This window comes from Apodemus sylvaticus, chromosome X (assembly GCF_947179515.1).
Source record: "Apodemus sylvaticus chromosome X, mApoSyl1.1, whole genome shotgun sequence".
Lineage (NCBI taxonomy): Eukaryota > Metazoa > Chordata > Mammalia > Rodentia > Muridae > Apodemus > Apodemus sylvaticus.
This window is the reverse complement of record NC_067495.1, coordinates 130195242-130214810: the sequence shown is the minus strand read 5'-3', so window position 1 is coordinate 130214810 and position 19569 is coordinate 130195242. Positions and strand designations below refer to the sequence as shown.

General features: G+C 40.4%; 1 protein-coding gene and 1 long non-coding RNA gene across 2 annotated transcripts in view; one reads left to right on the top strand and one right to left on the bottom strand.

Moving 5' to 3' along the window:
• Nucleotides 1-10508, bottom strand: part of Stk26 (serine/threonine kinase 26) — a 57451-nt gene extending 46943 nt beyond the window's left edge. Inside the window, exons 1-2 of the mRNA XM_052171011.1 lie at nucleotides 10025-10508; nucleotides 9753-9903 (exon numbers count right to left, since the gene is read on the bottom strand). Of these exons, the coding sequence (XP_052026971.1) occupies nucleotides 9753-9794 (42 nt within the window). The 5' untranslated portion in view covers nucleotides 9795-9903; nucleotides 10025-10508. The remainder of the gene's footprint in view (nucleotides 1-9752; nucleotides 9904-10024) is intronic.
• Nucleotides 10509-11207: 699 nt separating this feature from the next.
• LOC127675242 (uncharacterized) lies at nucleotides 11208-13557 on the top strand. Its single transcript, XR_007975456.1, has 3 exons — nucleotides 11208-11831; nucleotides 12384-12514; nucleotides 13420-13557. It is a non-coding gene; the product is annotated as an uncharacterized LOC127675242 (long non-coding RNA).
• The last annotated feature ends 6012 nt before the right edge of the window (nucleotides 13558-19569 follow it).

Here is a 19569-nt window from a genome sequence, read left to right as displayed (position 1 = left end):
CCACAGCATGAGTAACTATATTAAAGGGTGGCAGCATTAGGAACTTTGAGAAGCACTGCTCTCGGGTCAAACACTTACGCATACACTTCCTAGCTCCATCCAACCTGCTGGGGCTTTGAAGTTTTAAGCTAGTCCAAAGACATGCTCATCTAGCTAAATAACTTCTGATAAGAGACTACAAATAAACCAAGTAAATAAAGGTCTTCGATTGACATTCAAGGCTTTGTACTATATGTGCAAACAGTTCGCTCTAATTGGTACGTGCCTCATGCATTTCTTCTCTCATGAACTTCTTTTTATAAATGATAGTATTCTATCTTAATCCCTCTCCTATGGAATGCTTTTGTATCAGATTCTATCTCATTTAGGATTCTTTGGTTTCAGTCTCAACGTGGGGATGGCCAGTCATTCTGGTCTATAAACTTAACTTGAATCGGAGAATCTCTTATAAGTTTGCTATCTCAAAAGATGAGCACAAAGTCCTATTCACCCCCCCCACCCCCTCACCCCTGCAAAAAAAAAAAAAAAAAAAAAAAAAAAAAAAAAAAAAAAAAAAGCTTTGGAAAAAGTTGATGACTCCTTACTACCTGAAGTCAGAACCAGTTATTTCTTGAAGATTGTGAACATAAAAACATTAAACCCAAGTCAGCCCAGCCCAGTATGGGAAATCTGATATATTTCCATGTATTTGGGTGGCACACAGAAAGGCTCTGAGCTAATTTCAAACAAACAGTCTGGATGTAAGGTGGAGAAGTAAATAGGACTGAGTTAATGAGTTTGCTAACCTGTTTCCCCATGGGGTCAGTGGCATTTAAAAGCATACATTTGAAAAAAAAATGTTTCTTTCCCCAGGGAGGCTAGACACTCTGACTATAGACTCTGTAAACCACAAGAGGTCAAAGTTCTATTTTCTGTCTCCATACTTAGTAGCATGTGTGCATGCTTTCCTGGTTGGCCTTGTGTGTGTGCTTCTCTCTCTCTCTCTCTCTCTCTCTCTCTCTCTCTCTCTCTCTGTGTGTGTGTGTGTGTGTGTGCACACACGCGCGTGCACGCTTCTGCTTAAAGTTAAGGAAGGCAGCAGGAAATTGAGACAGGAATCTAAAACCTTTCTCAGCTCTGGTAGGCAGAAAGTTTGGGAAGAAATGCTGGCTTTATGGTTTCTATTGGCTCAGCTTTTCCCAATTTCCTTGCATTAACAACAACCTACACCCAACCTGATTATCTATGTTGATCACCCCTCCTCCATCACCTGTTGCTCTGTTATTCAAACACTACTCCACTACTCCAGCAAACAGCTAAGCCTAGCTTAATATACATGCTGTAAAGTGATATGCTCCAAATCCATCGGTTTAATGGAAATCTGGGGGAGGGGATTTTTTTTTAAAAAATTGCTGAAACAGAGTGGCTCAAAAATGCATTTTCAAAGAAAACTCTGGATGCTTCTAGATGTCCTTGAAGCATTTCCTCCACCTGCCAAAAATTCTCTCCTAGGATTATGTTACCAGGCACTATTGAAATCTGGTAGAGTAATTCACCAGCATACTTAGAAATGTCTGAACCCATCTAGTGCGGTATACATTTCAAATCCCCTGAAACTTCATTAAGTTGATACTAGGAAGCTGCTCCGATAATCCACAGCAACTGTTATTATTTGGCTAGACACCCTATTGCTCTTTAATAAACAAAAAATTTAAATCATCATGGTTGATTTCAACTTCCCTTGCTTCACTGTTTTGAATTTTATGTCATGAAGGCCTTACAGATTTCCCCCCAACTTTCTCCTCAACAGGTTAAGAGTACAGAGGGAGTATACCACCAACACATAATCCCTGGTACAAGGACCACAGAGAAAGGTTTAAAGAGTTGTTTTGTTTCATTTCTGTAAACATTGTCTATGACGAAAGCACAAAGACATGGTTTCTCAGCAACACATTAGGAAAGTGACGGAGATTCAGCACTTAAAATAAAATCAGAGGCTGGGAATGCAGTTATGTGGTAAAACCCTTACCTAGCATGTACTGGGCATAACTGCTGATGACTGGGGTTGGGGAGGAGGAGAGGAGGAAAGGAATGAGCAAGAAAGAATATTTTCAAATCTTTCATCTCTTTCATCTAAGTTTTGTTTGTTTTCCTGAGCCCCCTCCAAGGCTCAGGAACTATGAACCACAATTGTGTTCTAATTTTGCCCGAGTTTCCAAAAGTCTGCCATTCTAATGGCTAATCTGATGATGTTTGGGGATATGAATCATTTACATCCATGATCTTATGATAAATGAAGGAGAAGAGAAGCCAGTCAGCTTCTGTCAGGGGACCGCTGGAATAAGTCCAAACCAGGCTAAGGAGAGTTCTTGGCAGCGCCCTGCAGCGCTCTCTATCCCCAGTAGGGATGTGTTGGTGAGGTGTTAGGAAGAGGCAGGCAGAAAGAGAAGACAGGATTTGCTGTGGAAAATAAGCCTCCCCATCTTTTTGAACATGTAGATTAGGTGATTTGCCTGTCGTAATGAAGTTTAGGTGGTGGCCAATAAGGAGGATCATGAGTAAAGGTAGCCAGGGTTATGACAGCCTTCTTATTTTTAAATTTCATTTTGAAGACATTTTTTTCTTCAGACAATCACTCTTCTTATTTCTGATCATGTTGAAGGCAGTTTGATGTTATCTTAAAGAAATGTCTGATGTCTATAAGCATTAATTAAGATATGTAACCGCTACCACACAACATCCTATGTAAAGCAGCAGATGACCAAGTGAGAATCATATGTAACATGGGCTTAGCGTTGAGTATTTTATTGGTTATTGTTTTTTTTTTTTTTTAAGGAAGAGCTGACAATGGCCCAAAGCTAGAGCACTTGCTTAACACAGGGAAGCCCAAAGGGTCTAGCACTGGCACTGTAGAAATTAAATGAATAAACAAATAGTAAAGTGACTTAATTCATGGCATTCCTGCAAAGACACTGTTTTATATACACACGCTGTAGCAAGTCTTTGCGTCTTCATTATGAGACATGAAAAGGAGTTTGGTGTCTCACACTTAATAATGATGGTTTTCATTTTCCTAATTCCATTTTCTAGCACCAAACAGACACGGTTATATCACTACTCTTTCTGAAGACACAACTCAATCAAAAAATTGTATCAAGATGTCTAAAATTCTATATCTTTCCACTTACCCAAGACACAAACAAGTTCCTGTGAAATATGATCACTCAACTATCAGTCAAAAAATACCATACTACAGGTAGAAGAAATGCTCATTTGCTACGCTTGCAGAGGACCCAGGTTAGGTTTCCAATACCCTAACTCAGGGCATCTGCCATCTCTGGCGGCACCAGGAACATATATGGTGCCCATGCATCCATGCAGGCAAACACTTATACACATAAAAGAGACATGTTCTAAAAATATATTGATATGAATGAAATTATCAGATTCCAATGGATAGCCGGGATAAGAAATTAAAGGACCCTCAAAAAATAGTTTAGGCAAACAGAGAACCAAACAAAACATAAAAACCAACAAACGGGTAGGTCCAAATCACAAGGCAAACAATCCAACAGGAGCAATGAAAACTGCAACTCCAATGAAAAACAAGTGGAAGAGATGAGGACAGAGGAAGCCATTTTTTCCAAAGAAAAATGTTTGCCTGAAATCAGTTCTACTCTGAAGGAAAGCCATGAGACTCCTTTCATTTCAAAGACCTGGGAAGTCAGTTGGGAGCGAGTGTCAGAGTTGGGACGGCTGACTAGTTCTGAAGTATATCATGCCTGACAAAGTATTATGCATTAAAATCATTTAAAGAAGTAGAAAGTGTCTATTGTACACATTCAAATTAGTCTTTAGCCTACACAACATAAGCATTCCACAATATAATTAAAGAAACAGTCAGACATTAAAAGGTGGGGAAAGTCTATATTTTCATTGGTTCATTAGCCAACCCTGTGTATAAAGATTCATAGATGTATTTTAATATCTATTATTATATTTATTATTTTATCTATGTAAAGGCTCATAGATATCAACATGAAAAAGAAAATGCATGGCTGTCCAGAACTTCAAAAACTTACAGTCTAGTTTTAGAGACATACATGGCTTAATTCTTTCTTCATTTTTATATGTATGTGCACCCCGAACACTAATCACATTACAGACAGACCATCACACACACTAGGTATTTATGCAGTGCTAGTATATGAACTCAAGTCCTCTGGTGACAAAGATTTTACCCATTTAAGTCATTTCTCCAGCCCAAATAAACATATTTAAAGAAAATTGAAGGCAAAAAAAAGTAAGCACTGTATGGGTCCCTGACAGCAGATACAAATTATGTAGAAATGGAAGGTCCTATAGCTTGGCACATTTTCAGAAAGTCCTTGAACAAAGTAAAATGTGACCTAAAAAATCAGGTAAGATTTGGCCAAGTGGTGATTACTGATTTGGAAATGACACAGTAGATCAAACTGGATTTCTTGGTTGGAAATCAGATTAAATCTACAGAGAAACTGAGCACAGGGCTTTGGATCTGTTTGGGGAAGTAGGGTAGTCAGGATTTGGTTTCAATAAAAAAAATGTGGGTTATTAAGCAGAAGAGAGATGAGATGATGTGGTGTTTGCAGTATGAACTGCCCACAGGAGCTCCAAATATACTCCATAAAGATACTTCATTCATCATAATAACCTTTCGTTGAGGCAAAGGAAATGCAGCTTTTACTATTCCCAATTTTGTAGACAATTTGTCCAAGGTCACCGAATAAATGAAAGGCAGAATAAAAACAACATAGCAGTGCAATGCTCACTGGATCCTGAGCACCAGGCAAATTACAAGCTCTCATTTTCTATGGCTTTAGAAGTGGAAGGACATGATGGGCCTTTTTCATTCAAGGACCATATCTAGCCCTCCTTACCATTTGATTCACATGCCATATTCTGCCCAGTTCCTTTACTTTCCCCAATAGACCCCAGCCTACGGGCCCTACATTTAAGCCTCCAAACTACAACTACAACTACACCTCCTTCTCCGCTATACCAGGTGGTTTGGTTCCACCTATTATCATTATATATTTAATGATTCACCTTCAACCATTTAATACAGGGGTCCTATGTTCTAGACAATGCTTTCAATCTCTTGCTACCTCACACAACCAATCTGATCATTGAGAAAGAAAGGAGGAAACAGTAACTCTACACAATGGAATCTGTTTCCTGGAGACAGTTAATAAAGAATTTGCCCCAGATGATAACTTCCTCTTTAGCTTAGCATATATTCTCATCTTCTCATGCATTTTAACTTACAAGCCATGTTTCCTACCCCACGAGGGCCTTTGCTTCTGCATATTCTCATTGATGTTATGAACCTCTCCCATCTTGATGGTTCTCCATCTCTTAAAGTGCTGGGTTATACAGTAGTCGCTGGTTAAACAACAAACTAGCTAAGGCTCCAATTCTACATCTCCAAACTAAATTGGACATTCTCATGGTGTCATCCATTGCCACCTGAAAATCCACAACTGTGAAGCAGAAATCATTTGCTTCCCGTCAGGTCTAGTTCTTCCGAGTTACATTCTTACTTCCTTACTTCCTTCAGATGTACTGTAGTCCTCACTTGCTCTTCTGCAACTAGCAAATTATTAAATCAAGTGATGCCTTTTTCTTTACAGCACCCAGGAAACATGGAAGGCCCCCTGCTATTCTCAGATCCACTGCATAGCTATGATTGCCCTACTGAAGTAGGCTCTGTAGATGAAACTGTCTTAAATATTATACCTCTCCAGTTCCTTCATTCATCCAATATGGAGTTTTCTCTTCCTATACAGGACTTTGTTTATTTCATACCATTTTACCGAAAGGTTCAATGGCTACTTCAAAGGCTAAAATCTTTCCCTAGCATTCAAAGGCCAACTCTAGCATCTGGCCCACTTAGTTTTCTAAAGTTACCACTTGTGATTTCTCTCATGGAATACTTCATAATTCCTCAAATGATTTTATTGTTTTCAAAGACTGTGTATGTGCATGCACATGGATGTGTGCTTAAACATGCAGGCAGGCTCTTGTCTGCATAGGTAAGGTACATCTTAGCTAAGGGAGTTTCTGTACTTGGAAATGCCTACCCCAGATCCTAACAATACTTTTGGATGAGCTTCTTGAAGCCTTCAACTCTTCTAATCAGAAACTTTTACATACTTATAGAGAGAGACTCTTGATAATTACAGAGCTAAGATCACAAACTTGATAGTTGTTTAAGCACAATATAGAAACCATAGATTTCTATATTGGTCCTTCCTGGAAGCCGCTACTAAGTTCACCAACATCAGGTGATGTTTTTACTCCTTAGCTAAAAGTCTTCAATGAAGTGGGGTTTTTTTGTTGGTGGTGGTGGGTTTTTTGGGGGGAGGGGCAGGGGGTTGGATTTGTTTTTTTCGAGACAGGGTTTCTCTGTGTAGCCCTGGCTGTCCTGGAACTCACTCTGGAGACCAGGCTGGCCTCGAACTCAGATATCTGCCTGCCTCTGCCTCCCAGAGTGCTGGGATTACATGCGTGTGCCACCACCGCCCAGCGAGGTGTTTATTAATACTAAAACTTCACTTACACTGAGATCTCAAACAACCATTGCTAAGCTGTACCATCCCTTTCACAGTTAAAGGTATATAAGAGCTAATTTTAGAATTCTGTAAGTAAGAAATGTTTCTTTACTAAGAGACACAGCATAAAGTATAACAAACATAATAACATTTTATATTTGGTTGAACATGTAACTTTATTCTCTTACCTAAATGTTATGAAAGACTGAAAACTAATTTTACGTATTTGTTTAGAAACTCTAACGTAAGCTTTAAGGAAAATATCTTAAACTTTCAAATGTGATTTTTTTTTAACTGACATCTTCAAATTCAAAAACAGATTTTAAATCACTAAAGAGTAAATATTTGGGTGGAAAGAAACAGGCTTATTGGTTTATTATTTTTTAAGGTTGTATTTTAAATGTGGTTCAAGAGTAAAGCTCCTGGAGTGGAAAATTCCTTTAATTATAAACATAAATTACGCACAAATTAAATACAAAAGATCATGTCCTCGACATTGAGCATAATAGGGCAAAAATGTTCAGTACTAAAGCATTGAGAAATATCAACAATATAAGTTTTGAGGAACTAATTTCACAAGGATGAGTTTGAATTGGACCAAATCCTGAGGTTTCTTCCTTCCCTCCAACTTTCTTTTACATTTTAAACTAGTAGCAACAGAAATGTCTTTGTTTGAAAGTTAGCAATGCAGAAGACAGAAGACTAAGTGACAGAGCAGGTAGCTCGGCCTCTGCTCGACAACTCTGCTCAGAGGGAGAAAAACATTGTGGAGAAAGTAATTTTGCTTTTAATTTCTGGAAAACTCATTTTTCCCATCAATCTTCATAACTCTCCAACATAAACAGTTAAGAATGAACGGACTGCTCAATCACTCCACCCGGATTTGGGGAAATATTACACATTAATTTAAAGAACACATGGCAAATTCAAGTTTTCTTGCTACTTAAACAACCTAAAAGTTGCTTGCTCCTAACTCTAACAAAACTCTAGGAAGACTATTATGATCCCAGAATATGTTTCTACGCTATAGTTTTTGGAAAAGAAAACAAAACTTTTCTAGGCTAAAGGGTCATGCTGTGTGCTGTGAATGTGTTTTAAGACCATGTATAATTTTAAATATGGAAAGGCTGTATTTTTTTTTAAATGTTACAGCAAGTATTTAAGAACTACATCCAGAAATAAAAATGAAACTAATTGAAGAATGTAGTATTTCATTTAGATGGAAATTGATGGAGCAATAATCAATAATCTTTGCTAAATGTGAGATGAACGCTCTGTACAGCTAAGGCTTAGCAAATCAACAACTTGGGGAAGGCATACCACTCAAGGCAAAGTTGATCCTTCCAAATATGTGATTCTCATTTCAACCCACCTTAATGAAGATCTAAAAATCCAAGAGATAGCCAGTTCATGTAATTAAACAAAGCACGGAGCAATGCGACAATGCTCAACAGTGTGCAGTTAGCAAACCATCTCAATCAAATAAAGACTGCGCAAATGAAATAAAGACCAGAAACCACACAAATCAAATAAAGTCAAGGCCAATGAAATAAAGACCAGAAACCCTTTTCTCCTGAGCACATAGAGTTCCCCAGAATCATACAAACTTGATGGAGGAGATGCACCGGTGTGACCGCATGCAGGCAGGCGCCTGCTCACAATGGGGGGAGAAGCATGGAGCCTCTGGGCAGCAACCGTATGTATGTAAAGTTCTACGTCTCCACATAATAGAAAGCTGCGCAGGAAAGGAAAAGTTCCCACATTGGTCCAGATCAGACAGAGCAAAGCTAGTTCCTATTGCAAACTACTTGTCCAGATACAACCAAAACTAGAACTCAATGAATGAGGTGTGGGGCAGAGTATTTAGGGAAAAGAGAACCAGAGAATGAGAATGTATGAGGGGAAAAAAAGTTTGGGGCACTAGGAAAAATTTAAATGGATTAATACCATAAAAAGCCCCACTCTATTTCACATTTTTTCCCTCCCCTTCCTGAGTCTCAACCCAGACATACCCTTAAATCCAGGATAAATGTATGTCCTATATAAATAGCTCCTTTGAGGTGATTTTAAAAACCACCTTTGTTATCATGAATAAAATGAGACCAATGTCCAAGACAAACGGCAAAATCCATGCATGGGGCAGTAGACAGAGATTCCAATCCACAAAGTTTGTATTCCTAATAGAAGCATAGGCTATGCAGAGTTCTCCACACTTCATAAGTTGAAATAATTTGTTTGACTTAGCATAGTTAGAAGATCCTAAGGAACCCAGTTTCAGTGTTTTTAGTCTCTGACTTATTACTCATAAAGGGTTATTTAGGTTACCATGGGGGGAGTACGCCAAATGTAAGTGCTTTATAATGTTGAGTGGTTAAAAAAACAAGATGTGTAAGACATTTGTTGACGTAACTTTTCTTTAATAAAATGGTAATATAATGGGAGGGGAACGGTCCCACACGTTTTTTTTTCCCCTTTGCACTAGACAAAAGCTTAAGTACATGTGCCAGCCACCTTAGCAGACAGACAAGGAGAAGGCCTGTGGCATCATCACCTAGGCCCTCAGAACAGGATCCTGCATTCCTCAGAGCACTACCCACGGGGCTTGGTAGGGGTACGAGATAGAAGATTGCTTGTAAGTGGCATCAAAAGAGAAAAGAATCATGTGGCTCTTCTCTCTTTGTACACAGGAAGAACCTAATTCAACGCTACCAGCACTCCTGGCCTCGCTCCGCCCCAGCTTCTGTGTTTGTACCTTGTGGAGGGGTACCGCTTGGGTGTTTTAGCCCACACATTCCAGGGTGCCTCCATCTCATCTAGCTTAAGTCCTGGGACTCCCCCACCCTGAGTCCTCAACTGTGCCACGATTAAACAAGCCAACAAGTACAGGTGCCTAAGGTTCTGGCCTATTTTTATACGTGTACGCCCCCCCCTCGACCCCGTGCGCCAACCCCAACCCCCATTTACTGTTGCTCCCCAGTCGCCCCAATCTCTCCAGTGCAAAACACCTTCTAGCCTGGACGCCAGAAAACACCTCGAGCTTTACTTCGGGGTCACCTGGTGAGAGATCCGGCCCTGCCTTCAGGGTTGCCTAGTGGCTGCCCCTGGTCCCCTATGCCTGGTGCCCAAAGCTGGGCTCCGGAGCAGTCACGTGGGCGGCAGGGGAGGCCTGGGCTTCCTCACCTGCATCCCGGGCACTTGAACAGCCACCGGTGAGTGGGCCATGGAGGCGACTGCTACTTCGCGCTGCTTCTGCGGTGGTGGCGCCTTGGGCTGAGACTGGCTCCTCCTACGGGGGTAGCTCTGCAGTTCTCCCAGGCTTTTCGATCGGGGCCTGGAAGGAAGCAGCGAAGTGGAGTTAGTGGGCTGGTGGCTTGCAGCCTCCACTCCCCCACTCCGCCCCCCTTGCAGGGAGGTAAGCGGTTCGCGGCGCTGCTCTCCCGGACTCAGTTTACCTCTCTGAAGCTCGCTCGCCTAGCTTTTGGCCAACTGCGGTGCTGCTCCTCTTCCTGAATGCAGGGCTGTGTGTGAGGTGGTGGCTGGGACCTGAGCTCCAGTGATGCCGCTCTGCTGCGCCTCGCCGCTTTAGGAAGAGGAGGTGGAGGCGCCCCAGCAACCCGCCCGTACGCCTAGGCTGGGAGGCGGTTGGGGGCGGTTCCGCGGTTGGCCCTGCCTCCACCCCGCTGCCGGGCGGTGTCAGGGGAGCTGAGGCTTCGAGCTGTAAACCGGGTTGGCTAAAGTAGCCAGAGTTGGCGAAGCATGGGGCTCTCAGGGGTTGCGGAGAGCAGCAGAAGGCCGGGATCGAAAAACCTGGAACATGACTGGGCCTGGAGAAAGAACAGAAGAGTTTGCGGGAGCAGGAGTGGGGTAGGGGAGATGAGGGCGACCCGGATGAACGCAGCCACGTTGCAGACAGGCTTGTGAGGCTCCGTGCTTGTAGCCGCCCAGAGGTCTGGAGTTGCAAAAGTTTTGCTTGGCTCCCCCACCTGGCCGAGGGTGGGGCCATCGAGCCAGACACCTGCTCCTTCATGCCTAACTTCCTTCCCTCTCGCAATTTTCAGCTTCCTTGCCCCTAGATATGCCTCAAGTCGCTTTAACCTGAGTCTGTCCTTACCTTAGGCTCTCAGCTGAGGAATGGCCTGGCTGAAATTGCTCACAATTTCTGCGCATGTAAAAAAAGAAGCAAATTGGAAAACGGATCATATATTGGCAGAAAACTTAACAACGATAACAGAGGCAAGGAGCATGAGATGAAATCTTTTGTAGTATAGATATTTGAATTTAACATACAGTGCAGTGACTTCTGCAACTCCCTGCCTTCTTCCAATATAAGTTCAACTCCAGGAGTGAGGCAGACCCTTTCTGGAAAACCCAATAACACAACAATGACGGCAATAATAATCACAGTCACAGGAATTTCAGGGAAACATCTATGTGAACACACAGGGGCTGTTAAGGTTACAGGATAAATTCACATCAAGGTGAATGTTTAAAATGAGAACTCACCTTGAAGTTTGTTAGAAGCCTGTGCAACCAAAGGCCAGTCAACAAATGCTATTCTTCTTTTATAATTTTTTTCCAAGAAAAGTATCTGGTTATTATCAATGTGATTATTATTAATAGATTTCATTTTCGTTTGTGTCAGAGACACCAAAATTTATGCTCTGTGTTTTTGTAATGAGTTATTATGACAATAGATTACCTGGGTCACATTGCCTTCTCCCCACTGAGCAAATAGAGCTAAAGGCTCAGCCAATTAAATATTTGACTCCAATATTGCAATTAAAAAGCAATACAATCGAGAAGTCCAATCTGGGTCCCTCTGACACTTGCTACCTTCTATTATATGGTAGAAAGATAGTAAATATGGCATTGACCTTAGCTTATTCATAGTGCCCCAAGTCTCAGCGTTCTCTCTATTCTACCCAACGGTAGGCCCCGATCTAGGGACTATTTCTCACTAGCTCAAGTCATTTTATGCGCTAGCCTACCCAGAAACACACAGTGCCACTTAACTGTATGTCCACAGAGATCTCAAAGGAGTTTGCTTGTTTATTTACCTACTTTGTTTGTTCGTTTGAGACATGGTCTTGCTATGTAGCCCTGCCTAGACTGGAACTCATTATGTAGAAAAGACTGGCCACAAACTGACAAGAGATCTGCCTCCCTTTGCCCTCTGAGCACTGGGATTGAAGGCATGCGCCATCACACTGGAATCAAAGGATCTTTTAGGAACTGAAGATTTTGAAGCTGCAATCTTGGGTGAGGTGGATGGTAATTCTAAGTTGTTTTTGTTTGTTTGTTTGACTTAGTAGGATGTGAATCAAGTTCCATTATTAAAGACCCAGCTCAAGTAGGTCTATTGAATGTTCTCAGACCCACCATCCAATTTACATAGCTGCCCTGTGCTCACTTTCAAAATTGGACTGTGTGTATGTGGAAACACTTACACAGTCACTCTGCCTTTGGATTTGGGGCATTGTGTGTCATTTATTTGCCCACTGACCTTACTAGGTGCTTAAAGCCAGGGATCCAGCATCTCTTCTATGAGAATTATTCCGGAAGAATGATGTCTTTCTAAGGGCAATGGTTTTTGTTAGGGTTATTCCCAGGGCCTAGAATTTTCTGTGGTACAGAGTAGGTGATGTTAGGTATATGTTGGGGATATTATATTTCAGTGTATTGTTGTCAGGCTAAACTCATAGGCACTGCTCTTGGTTAACCTTATTTATGTTATTCAATTCATTTTTGGCCTGCTGGGTTCTTCCCAGTTTTAATTTCATAACTACCTAAGAGAATGCTGTGTGATTTTAGTAATCAAAGAACTCTAAACATAGTGAAGAAATGGCTTCCCTGACTTCATACTGGCCTAGAGTGATGGAGTATTTGAGATCTAGACAGCTGAGACACTTTCAGAATGATACTGAGGAGTGCATTTATTTTAGGTATGCTGATCTTGAATAAACCCTTTGTTGTTGTTGTTGTTTGTTATTATTGATAAAGACCCTTTGGAGACTTCCATGGGGTTCCTTAAGATTCTGCTTATGTTTTTTGATATTACATGTGTGCTATATGTGAACATATGCAAACAACCTTTGTGAAGGTGTACATGTTTGAAAACAACCCAAATACCATGACTACCAGGACAACCCATACACACACACACACACACACACACACACACACACATACACAGCAGTGTTTCTTATGGTTTTGATTAAAGTAAAATGGCAAATTAAATAATTATAGTATGCTTTTGATATCACACATCTACATGTATGCTCGTGTGCATCTGTGTGTGTATGTACAATGGTATCATAAACAACCATTTCCAAAAGAGTAAATATAATGACAAGGAAAACAACTGTTGCCGACCCCAGTTCCCACACAGAAGACTTGTGTATTTTATTTCAATGTAATACCAGACAGAAATATTTATGAAAAATATTGGTTTGCTTAAGGCACAGTCACTAAGCATGTTCTAATGTGCGAGGCATTACCTAGGAGCTTTCAAATCCAATAATTTATCAAGGCAGATGTGAGCCTTTCCTCCCCAAAGTTTAAAGAAAGGGACTTATGGTATTTACTTTCACATTCTAAGCCTAATGTCTCTGTTGAAATACATAAAATGTGCAAAGTGTAATGGTAAAGTGATGCGATTCTCAGGATTTTATTCAATTGTTGGAATATATTAAACCAGAGGAGATTACCTGGGTTATGCTTGAAGCTTACCATCTAGTGAGGACTATTTGGATTAATGCTATAAGGAACTGAAGGGATACTTGAAAGTAAAATATTCAAGGATCCTTTCATTTTGCTGTTCTTATTGTTATTTGTTTGTTTGTTTTAGAGCTAGAATCTCATGGCATATACCCGACTGGCCTGGAATTCACTGTGCAAACTAGGCTGACCTCAAATTCACAAAGATCTGCCTGCCCATGCCCCTCAAGTGTGAGATTAAAGGCCTATGTTACCATGCCCAGCAGTTTGTTCCTTTGTTATCTAGTAAAAGAATGTGGGAAAACTCCAACCGTCTCTTTGCTTTCTGTGGGTATCAGGTTGGAAATGCATGATACAATAGCTCTTACCTTTGTACTAACCAAGATCTCAAACAACAACCTATGGAATCCAGTCTTAGTCAGAGAAGGGTAAGCCTGTGTAAATTCTGATTTCTCCAGAATGACCTTGTACCTTTTGGGGATTGCACAACAGTCTACCACAGTATCATTTGTAATAGAAGTATGTAAAACTCTAAGTAGCAGAACCTTGTCAGTAGCATTACTTCTGTTACTTCCTGATGCTACCGAGGGGACTAAGGCAACAGACAAAGCGGGTGTAAGCAGATGCTGCTTAAGCAGCTTCCTGCTTGTAGCATTCCTTCACATGTGTACTGACACTCTTTGAAATGCTTGCACTTGGGTGCTTAAAGAAACGAGCTCATCGCCTGCATCAGTTAATTCCAGAGCTGTGGTCTGGAGCATTTGATGCATATATGCCTAAATCCAAAGGTGGAATGGCTCCTTCCCTGGTTCCAATTTGGCTACCCCTCCCTCTTAGGTGCCAGAATCATGCTGTAGAGTTGCAGATTCCTGTACAGGAGTCCTCACAGCTCTCCTTGTGCCAAGAGAAACACTGGCTGCTCCATGGGTAACTCCATAATGACAGTTTTGTCTTGCCACAAGGGTAGTGGAGAGACTCCTGTGGGAGAACATTGAAGGGCATTTCTTGAGAGAATTAATTTGGGAAACTGAGGTCTTTGTATTAAGATCAGGTAGCCTCTCTGTGCTCCTGAGGTGGCAGACTTTAGTCACAGGAGAGCCTTTTCATGTGTCCCTGAAGTGATGCTCCACTGACATTCCAGGTGATATTTTCCCTCTGGGTTGACGTTTTAAAGTATACTGAATTGGCTACTTGTTCTTTCATTCATAAGCTCCTCATGTGAACTGTTCTAGTCAAAGGTGGCAGTTAAAAACAGAAAAAAAAAACTGGCAGTTGAGACCAAATAGGAAGTGACTATGCCACCAGCTCACACTGCAGAACAGGAAGTTGTCGCCAGAACCTCTAAGAAAGGCAGTTGTGTAAAATTACCAACCTTCCACCAGCTTAGCTGAGTTCTGTCACACTGTGGCAGAAAAAAACTTTCATGGTTTTGTTACAGCTATACTTACAAGATCATGAACAGAGTACAGTAATGACGGGCAACTCATTGCAGGGCTATTATCAGAGATACCAAGAAGTATCTGAGGGACAGAAACTCAACACCGAAAAAAAACTAAATCTCCTATTCTACAACTTTTTCCTCAAGTCCACTTGGATTTTTTAAGAGTCCTTGTGCTATGTGGTGACATCTGGATAACATGGAGTTGTTACTAAGAAGCAGACAGCATGCCTATTTGTGCTTTCACTTTGGCTCTAGATTCTGTCCAAGTTCACACAACTTTGCCTGTTTTCTTCACTTTGCTCTCCTAACATATCTCTTGAACACCAAGCCGGGGGCTGCATTAACCACTGAGAATATTAAGACATATAAGAAGTTTGTTTTCTCCCAGGAGAATGCCAAAAGCAGGCACATTCAAGAGGATAGTTAATTTTAATAGCAGTCCACCTAAAAATACTATAATCTAGACATAGTTCTACGGGCCTATAACATCATTTGGGAGGCTGAGGCAGGAGGATCAGCACAAATTTGAGGCCAGTGTGGACCACATAGTGAGATTATGTCTTAGTGGAAACAAAACAAAATGAATGTAGCCAACAGGCCAACAAGCAATTGATTTTACCTTCCCAGTCCTGGAAAGATTGACAGAGGAAACACATGAGCTAAGTCTTGAAAAATGAGCAGTAAGTTACTAAGGAGAGAACTGGGGAACAAGAGTAGAGCAAAGAAGGCATTCCAGACAGAAGGAAAGGAGTGAATAAACACATGGGAAGGCACGCATACTCCCTTGTCACCTAGGTAATAGAAAGTATGCCACCATTAATACAGATTGTGAATCTGTAAGTCTCAAATAGAGAAAGAGCACCTTTTTTTGAGGTTCTGTTAAAATGTACTCTGTTAAGAACAGCTAGCTTAGAGAAATTTCACACTATCCTTGTGGTCTAGCTGTGGATTTACTTTTGGACAGGCAGAAACAGACTCTATGAGGCATCCCAGCATTAGGGCTGGGATATGTTAGGGGCAGACTGTGGGCTCCATATGACTTTCTGCACAGTTTAGACTTGATCCAATAGGCTCTTAGAAGGTCTGAACTGTTTTAAGGGAGAGAGGGATTTGAGCCAAATTTTTAAAAAAGAAAAGAAAAGAAAAAGAAAAGAAAGCTCTTTGCATATCAAGGGCAGATTGGATATGGAAGAAAGTTAAAGCGGGGGAACCTATTAAGAGACCATTACGTGGCCATCCTAAAAGCGCAGAGAGGGCATGAACTAAATTAATGGCTAAAAGAATAGAGAGGCGGGTATAGTTTCCAGAAGCAATTTGGAGATGAAATAAGCTGCATTCAATTGATTCGCCATGGACCTTACCAGGGGAAGAGAAGTAAGATGCGAGCGGCATAGAGCTTAAGGGGCTGGGTAAGTGATACCTGAAAACATTAAAGGAGCACCAAGATTGGAGAAAAGATAAAGGGATCCAGAATTTGAGGTGCCTGTGGTAAGATCCAGAGAGCTGCTGAAAATACCAAGAAATCAAATTGTAAATATAGGTTTGACATTTGCAGAGACCAATCCTGTATAACCCCATGGCAAAGTGTCAATAAAAGGCATAAAAAAATAGAAACAAAATTCACTTCCCATTTAGAAAACCACTTCTTAAAAATTTGACTTATGCTTGAGTCAGTAAAAAGCTGTCTGTGCCTACTGACATCGTATCTGTACATCATCATAGCTGTAGAAAGCCTTGTTTTTCTTCAAAGTAGCAATCGTTAAAAATCATGTATATAAGGAACTGTTACTAAATGTATTTGCCATGTGCTTGCATACATAAATTGCCTCTGAGTGCATGGTATTGACAATAAAGAAACAAGGGGAGTAACAGAGAAATGATGTGAAGAAGTCTAAATGCTGTGTTGCCAGGATTTCTGGGATGGTTCTCTTGTGTGCAACTGTAAAATAGATTATTGTACACCAGAACAGTTTGTATTATATTTCCCCTCCTACACTCAAAAGAAAATGAGGTGGGAGATGACATGTGTGCCTGGTTTCATGGAGCCAAGTTAGTGTCTTCTACAATGGAAAGAAAAACAGGAACAATTCTTAGCAATCTAAAGCACAGATTACTGGTAAAATCACGATATTTGTTTGCTGTGAAAGTGTGCAGTGACTTGTTCGTGTTGTTTCAGTATTTTCACAGTTGGTCATAGTCTTCTGACTCTTTCTTTCTCTGCTATTGACCTTATATGAGACTTCACACATCTCCATGGTTTACAATATGGGAAGGTAAGCATTCAGATGGCTGGTGGCCAGCTTGAAATTAACATAGATAAATCATGCTTCCATATAAATTGTGAAAATAGTAGTATACATTTACAAAATGAGATCATGAAAGCAGAAACAAATAGACTATATTTTAACTGTTTTGTATACCACATTTTATTATGTGTTTGGGCTTTCTCTCCATGTTACAAGACACTCAAGCATACCAGCTCTTAGATTTAACATTTCTTTTGCATCTGACAACACACAGATTCCTGCCATGCAAATAGAGAGAAATAGATGCTTATAAAGGATGGATATAGTGGAGGAAGTATATGGATTTTTAAAAGAAAAAATTTCCAGACTCTGAAAACATAAAAGATTATTGCTGTATGGAAAGGTCATTTATATGGACCAATAGCAGAAAAAACTGTGTCTGGATTGTAAAAGGCTGGGTTAGGGAATATATTTCCCAGCAAAATGTAAGCCATCCAAAGTGCATGTGCATAACCAAATGTTACATGCTCAATCTTCTGCTTTGGTTCTGCACATAGCCAGTGAGATGTAGAGTAATTCCTTCACTGTCCATAAAGCAGAACCCAAGGCAAGCTTGAATTAATGTAACCAGAGGAATTAATTATAATAGATGCTACTGCTGCACTGATTACTCTGTGTCAGACAGGACTACAATTTATATACAACCCTGCTTAATCCTCAGCAGCACCATGAGTTAGGCACTGTTAGTAATTTAGCATTCCCAGTTTATAGATGAAGAAAGTCGAGGAGAGATAGATTAAATAATGTCTCTAAGACAAATGTAGAATGCCAATTCAACTTGAATTTTGCATCAATGATACATAATCCCGAATGATCCACATTTATACTGAAACACAAAATATTCTTATTTGCAATAATCAGACAATCTTGTAAACCATGGTCAAATGGTTATTAAGACGTGAAGCAAGAATTAGAGCCAAGGAGTAAGACATCAGAATTCAGGCTTTCTCCCACTATCCTAGAAGGGAGAGTGCCACATTTCCTATATCTGGAGTGCAGAAAACAATTGTTACTAGTAGATAAGTCTCAAAGGTTCATGGATTTAAAATAACTTTGACTTTGTTAGAATTTACTATAATTATTCCATCATCTACTAATAATGTTTTACTGTAAATTTTTGTTTCTAAAGTGTTAAGGTCTATAATATTTTAACTTTTGTTTTCCTTTTGTGTTCTCTGGCAGAAAGACTAGAGGAGGAGGTGTGATTCACCTTCATGATTCACTGTAATGAACAGAAGTAGCTGATTAGTACTTTTGTTCGAAGCACCTTGTACTTCTAACACAATGTAGCTTTGTGCTGTCTATAAAAAGTACAGCACCACCAGGCAGTGCTGGTGCACAACTTTAATCCCAGCACGTGGGAGGCAAAGGCAGGTGGATTTATGAGTTCGAGGCCATCCTGGTCTACAGAGTGAGTTCCAGGACAGCCAGGGCTATACAGAGAAACCCTGTCTTGAAAAACCAAACCAAACCAAACCAAACCAAAACAAACCAAACCAAAACAAAACAAACCAAAACAAACAAACAAACAAACAAAAAAAAAAACTCTGGCACCGTGTTCCTCTCTTCTGATATTCCTACCCTAAAACTGACACCACCACGCACTTGGTGAAAGGTTGCACAATTTAACAAAGGGGTGGGGGAAGCATCCTTGGACAACCTGATAGACCATACTAGCTGTTTGAACTTAATGTCTAAGCCGTTTTCTTCTTGTGCAATGTGAAGATGATTAATAGCCACATTAAAGGGCGGTGGTGGGATGTAATTGGGATAACTGACATGATCTGCTGTAACATATCTGATAGAGAACTGAAAATCCACAAAAGTAGTATTTTTTCTTTTCTGTCCACTTGTCCCTTCTTCTGAGCCTCCACTACTCTTAGCTAGCACACAGGAGTCTTTGAGAGGCTGACCTTTGTTTACCAAGGTTTGTGTGACTCAGAATCACATAAAAGGCAAGGGACAAATTAAACTAAGTAGATTCCACCTTGTGTGGTGTGAATTCGTATCGTATGAGTGCTAGAAAAGACACTAGAACACAGTTTCTGCTCTTAGGGACAGATTGAGAGGATTTTCAGAGTGATTTCCATAGAGAATATTCTTAGAGTTGCAGTTTAGGGGTTTCATAGTTTATTTTCTTTTAATGGACAGCAAGGAAGATGGCAAGGTCAGGGAACTGAAGTCATTATAGTATTCCCCCTTTTCATTTTGTTTCATTTTGACAAGTGATGATAGATGATGAGGGATTATGCAGAAATAGATTCAGTTAAGAGCCAGAAAGAAAAAAAAAGGTTATCACAGGACTAGCTACCGAATAGCTGCTACAAAGAAATGAATCAATTCTGACAGGAGGTATATATGATACTAACTTAGAACAAAGAGTCTGGAACCAGACTACTAAGGGCCAAATCTTAGTTTAGTCTACATGGACATATGTGGTCTTCAGCAAAGTATTTTTTTAAACCTGTACAAGTTTTATCATTTTTCAAAAAAAAAAAAGTAAACAAAGATACTCAAAACTGATTTGAAGTTA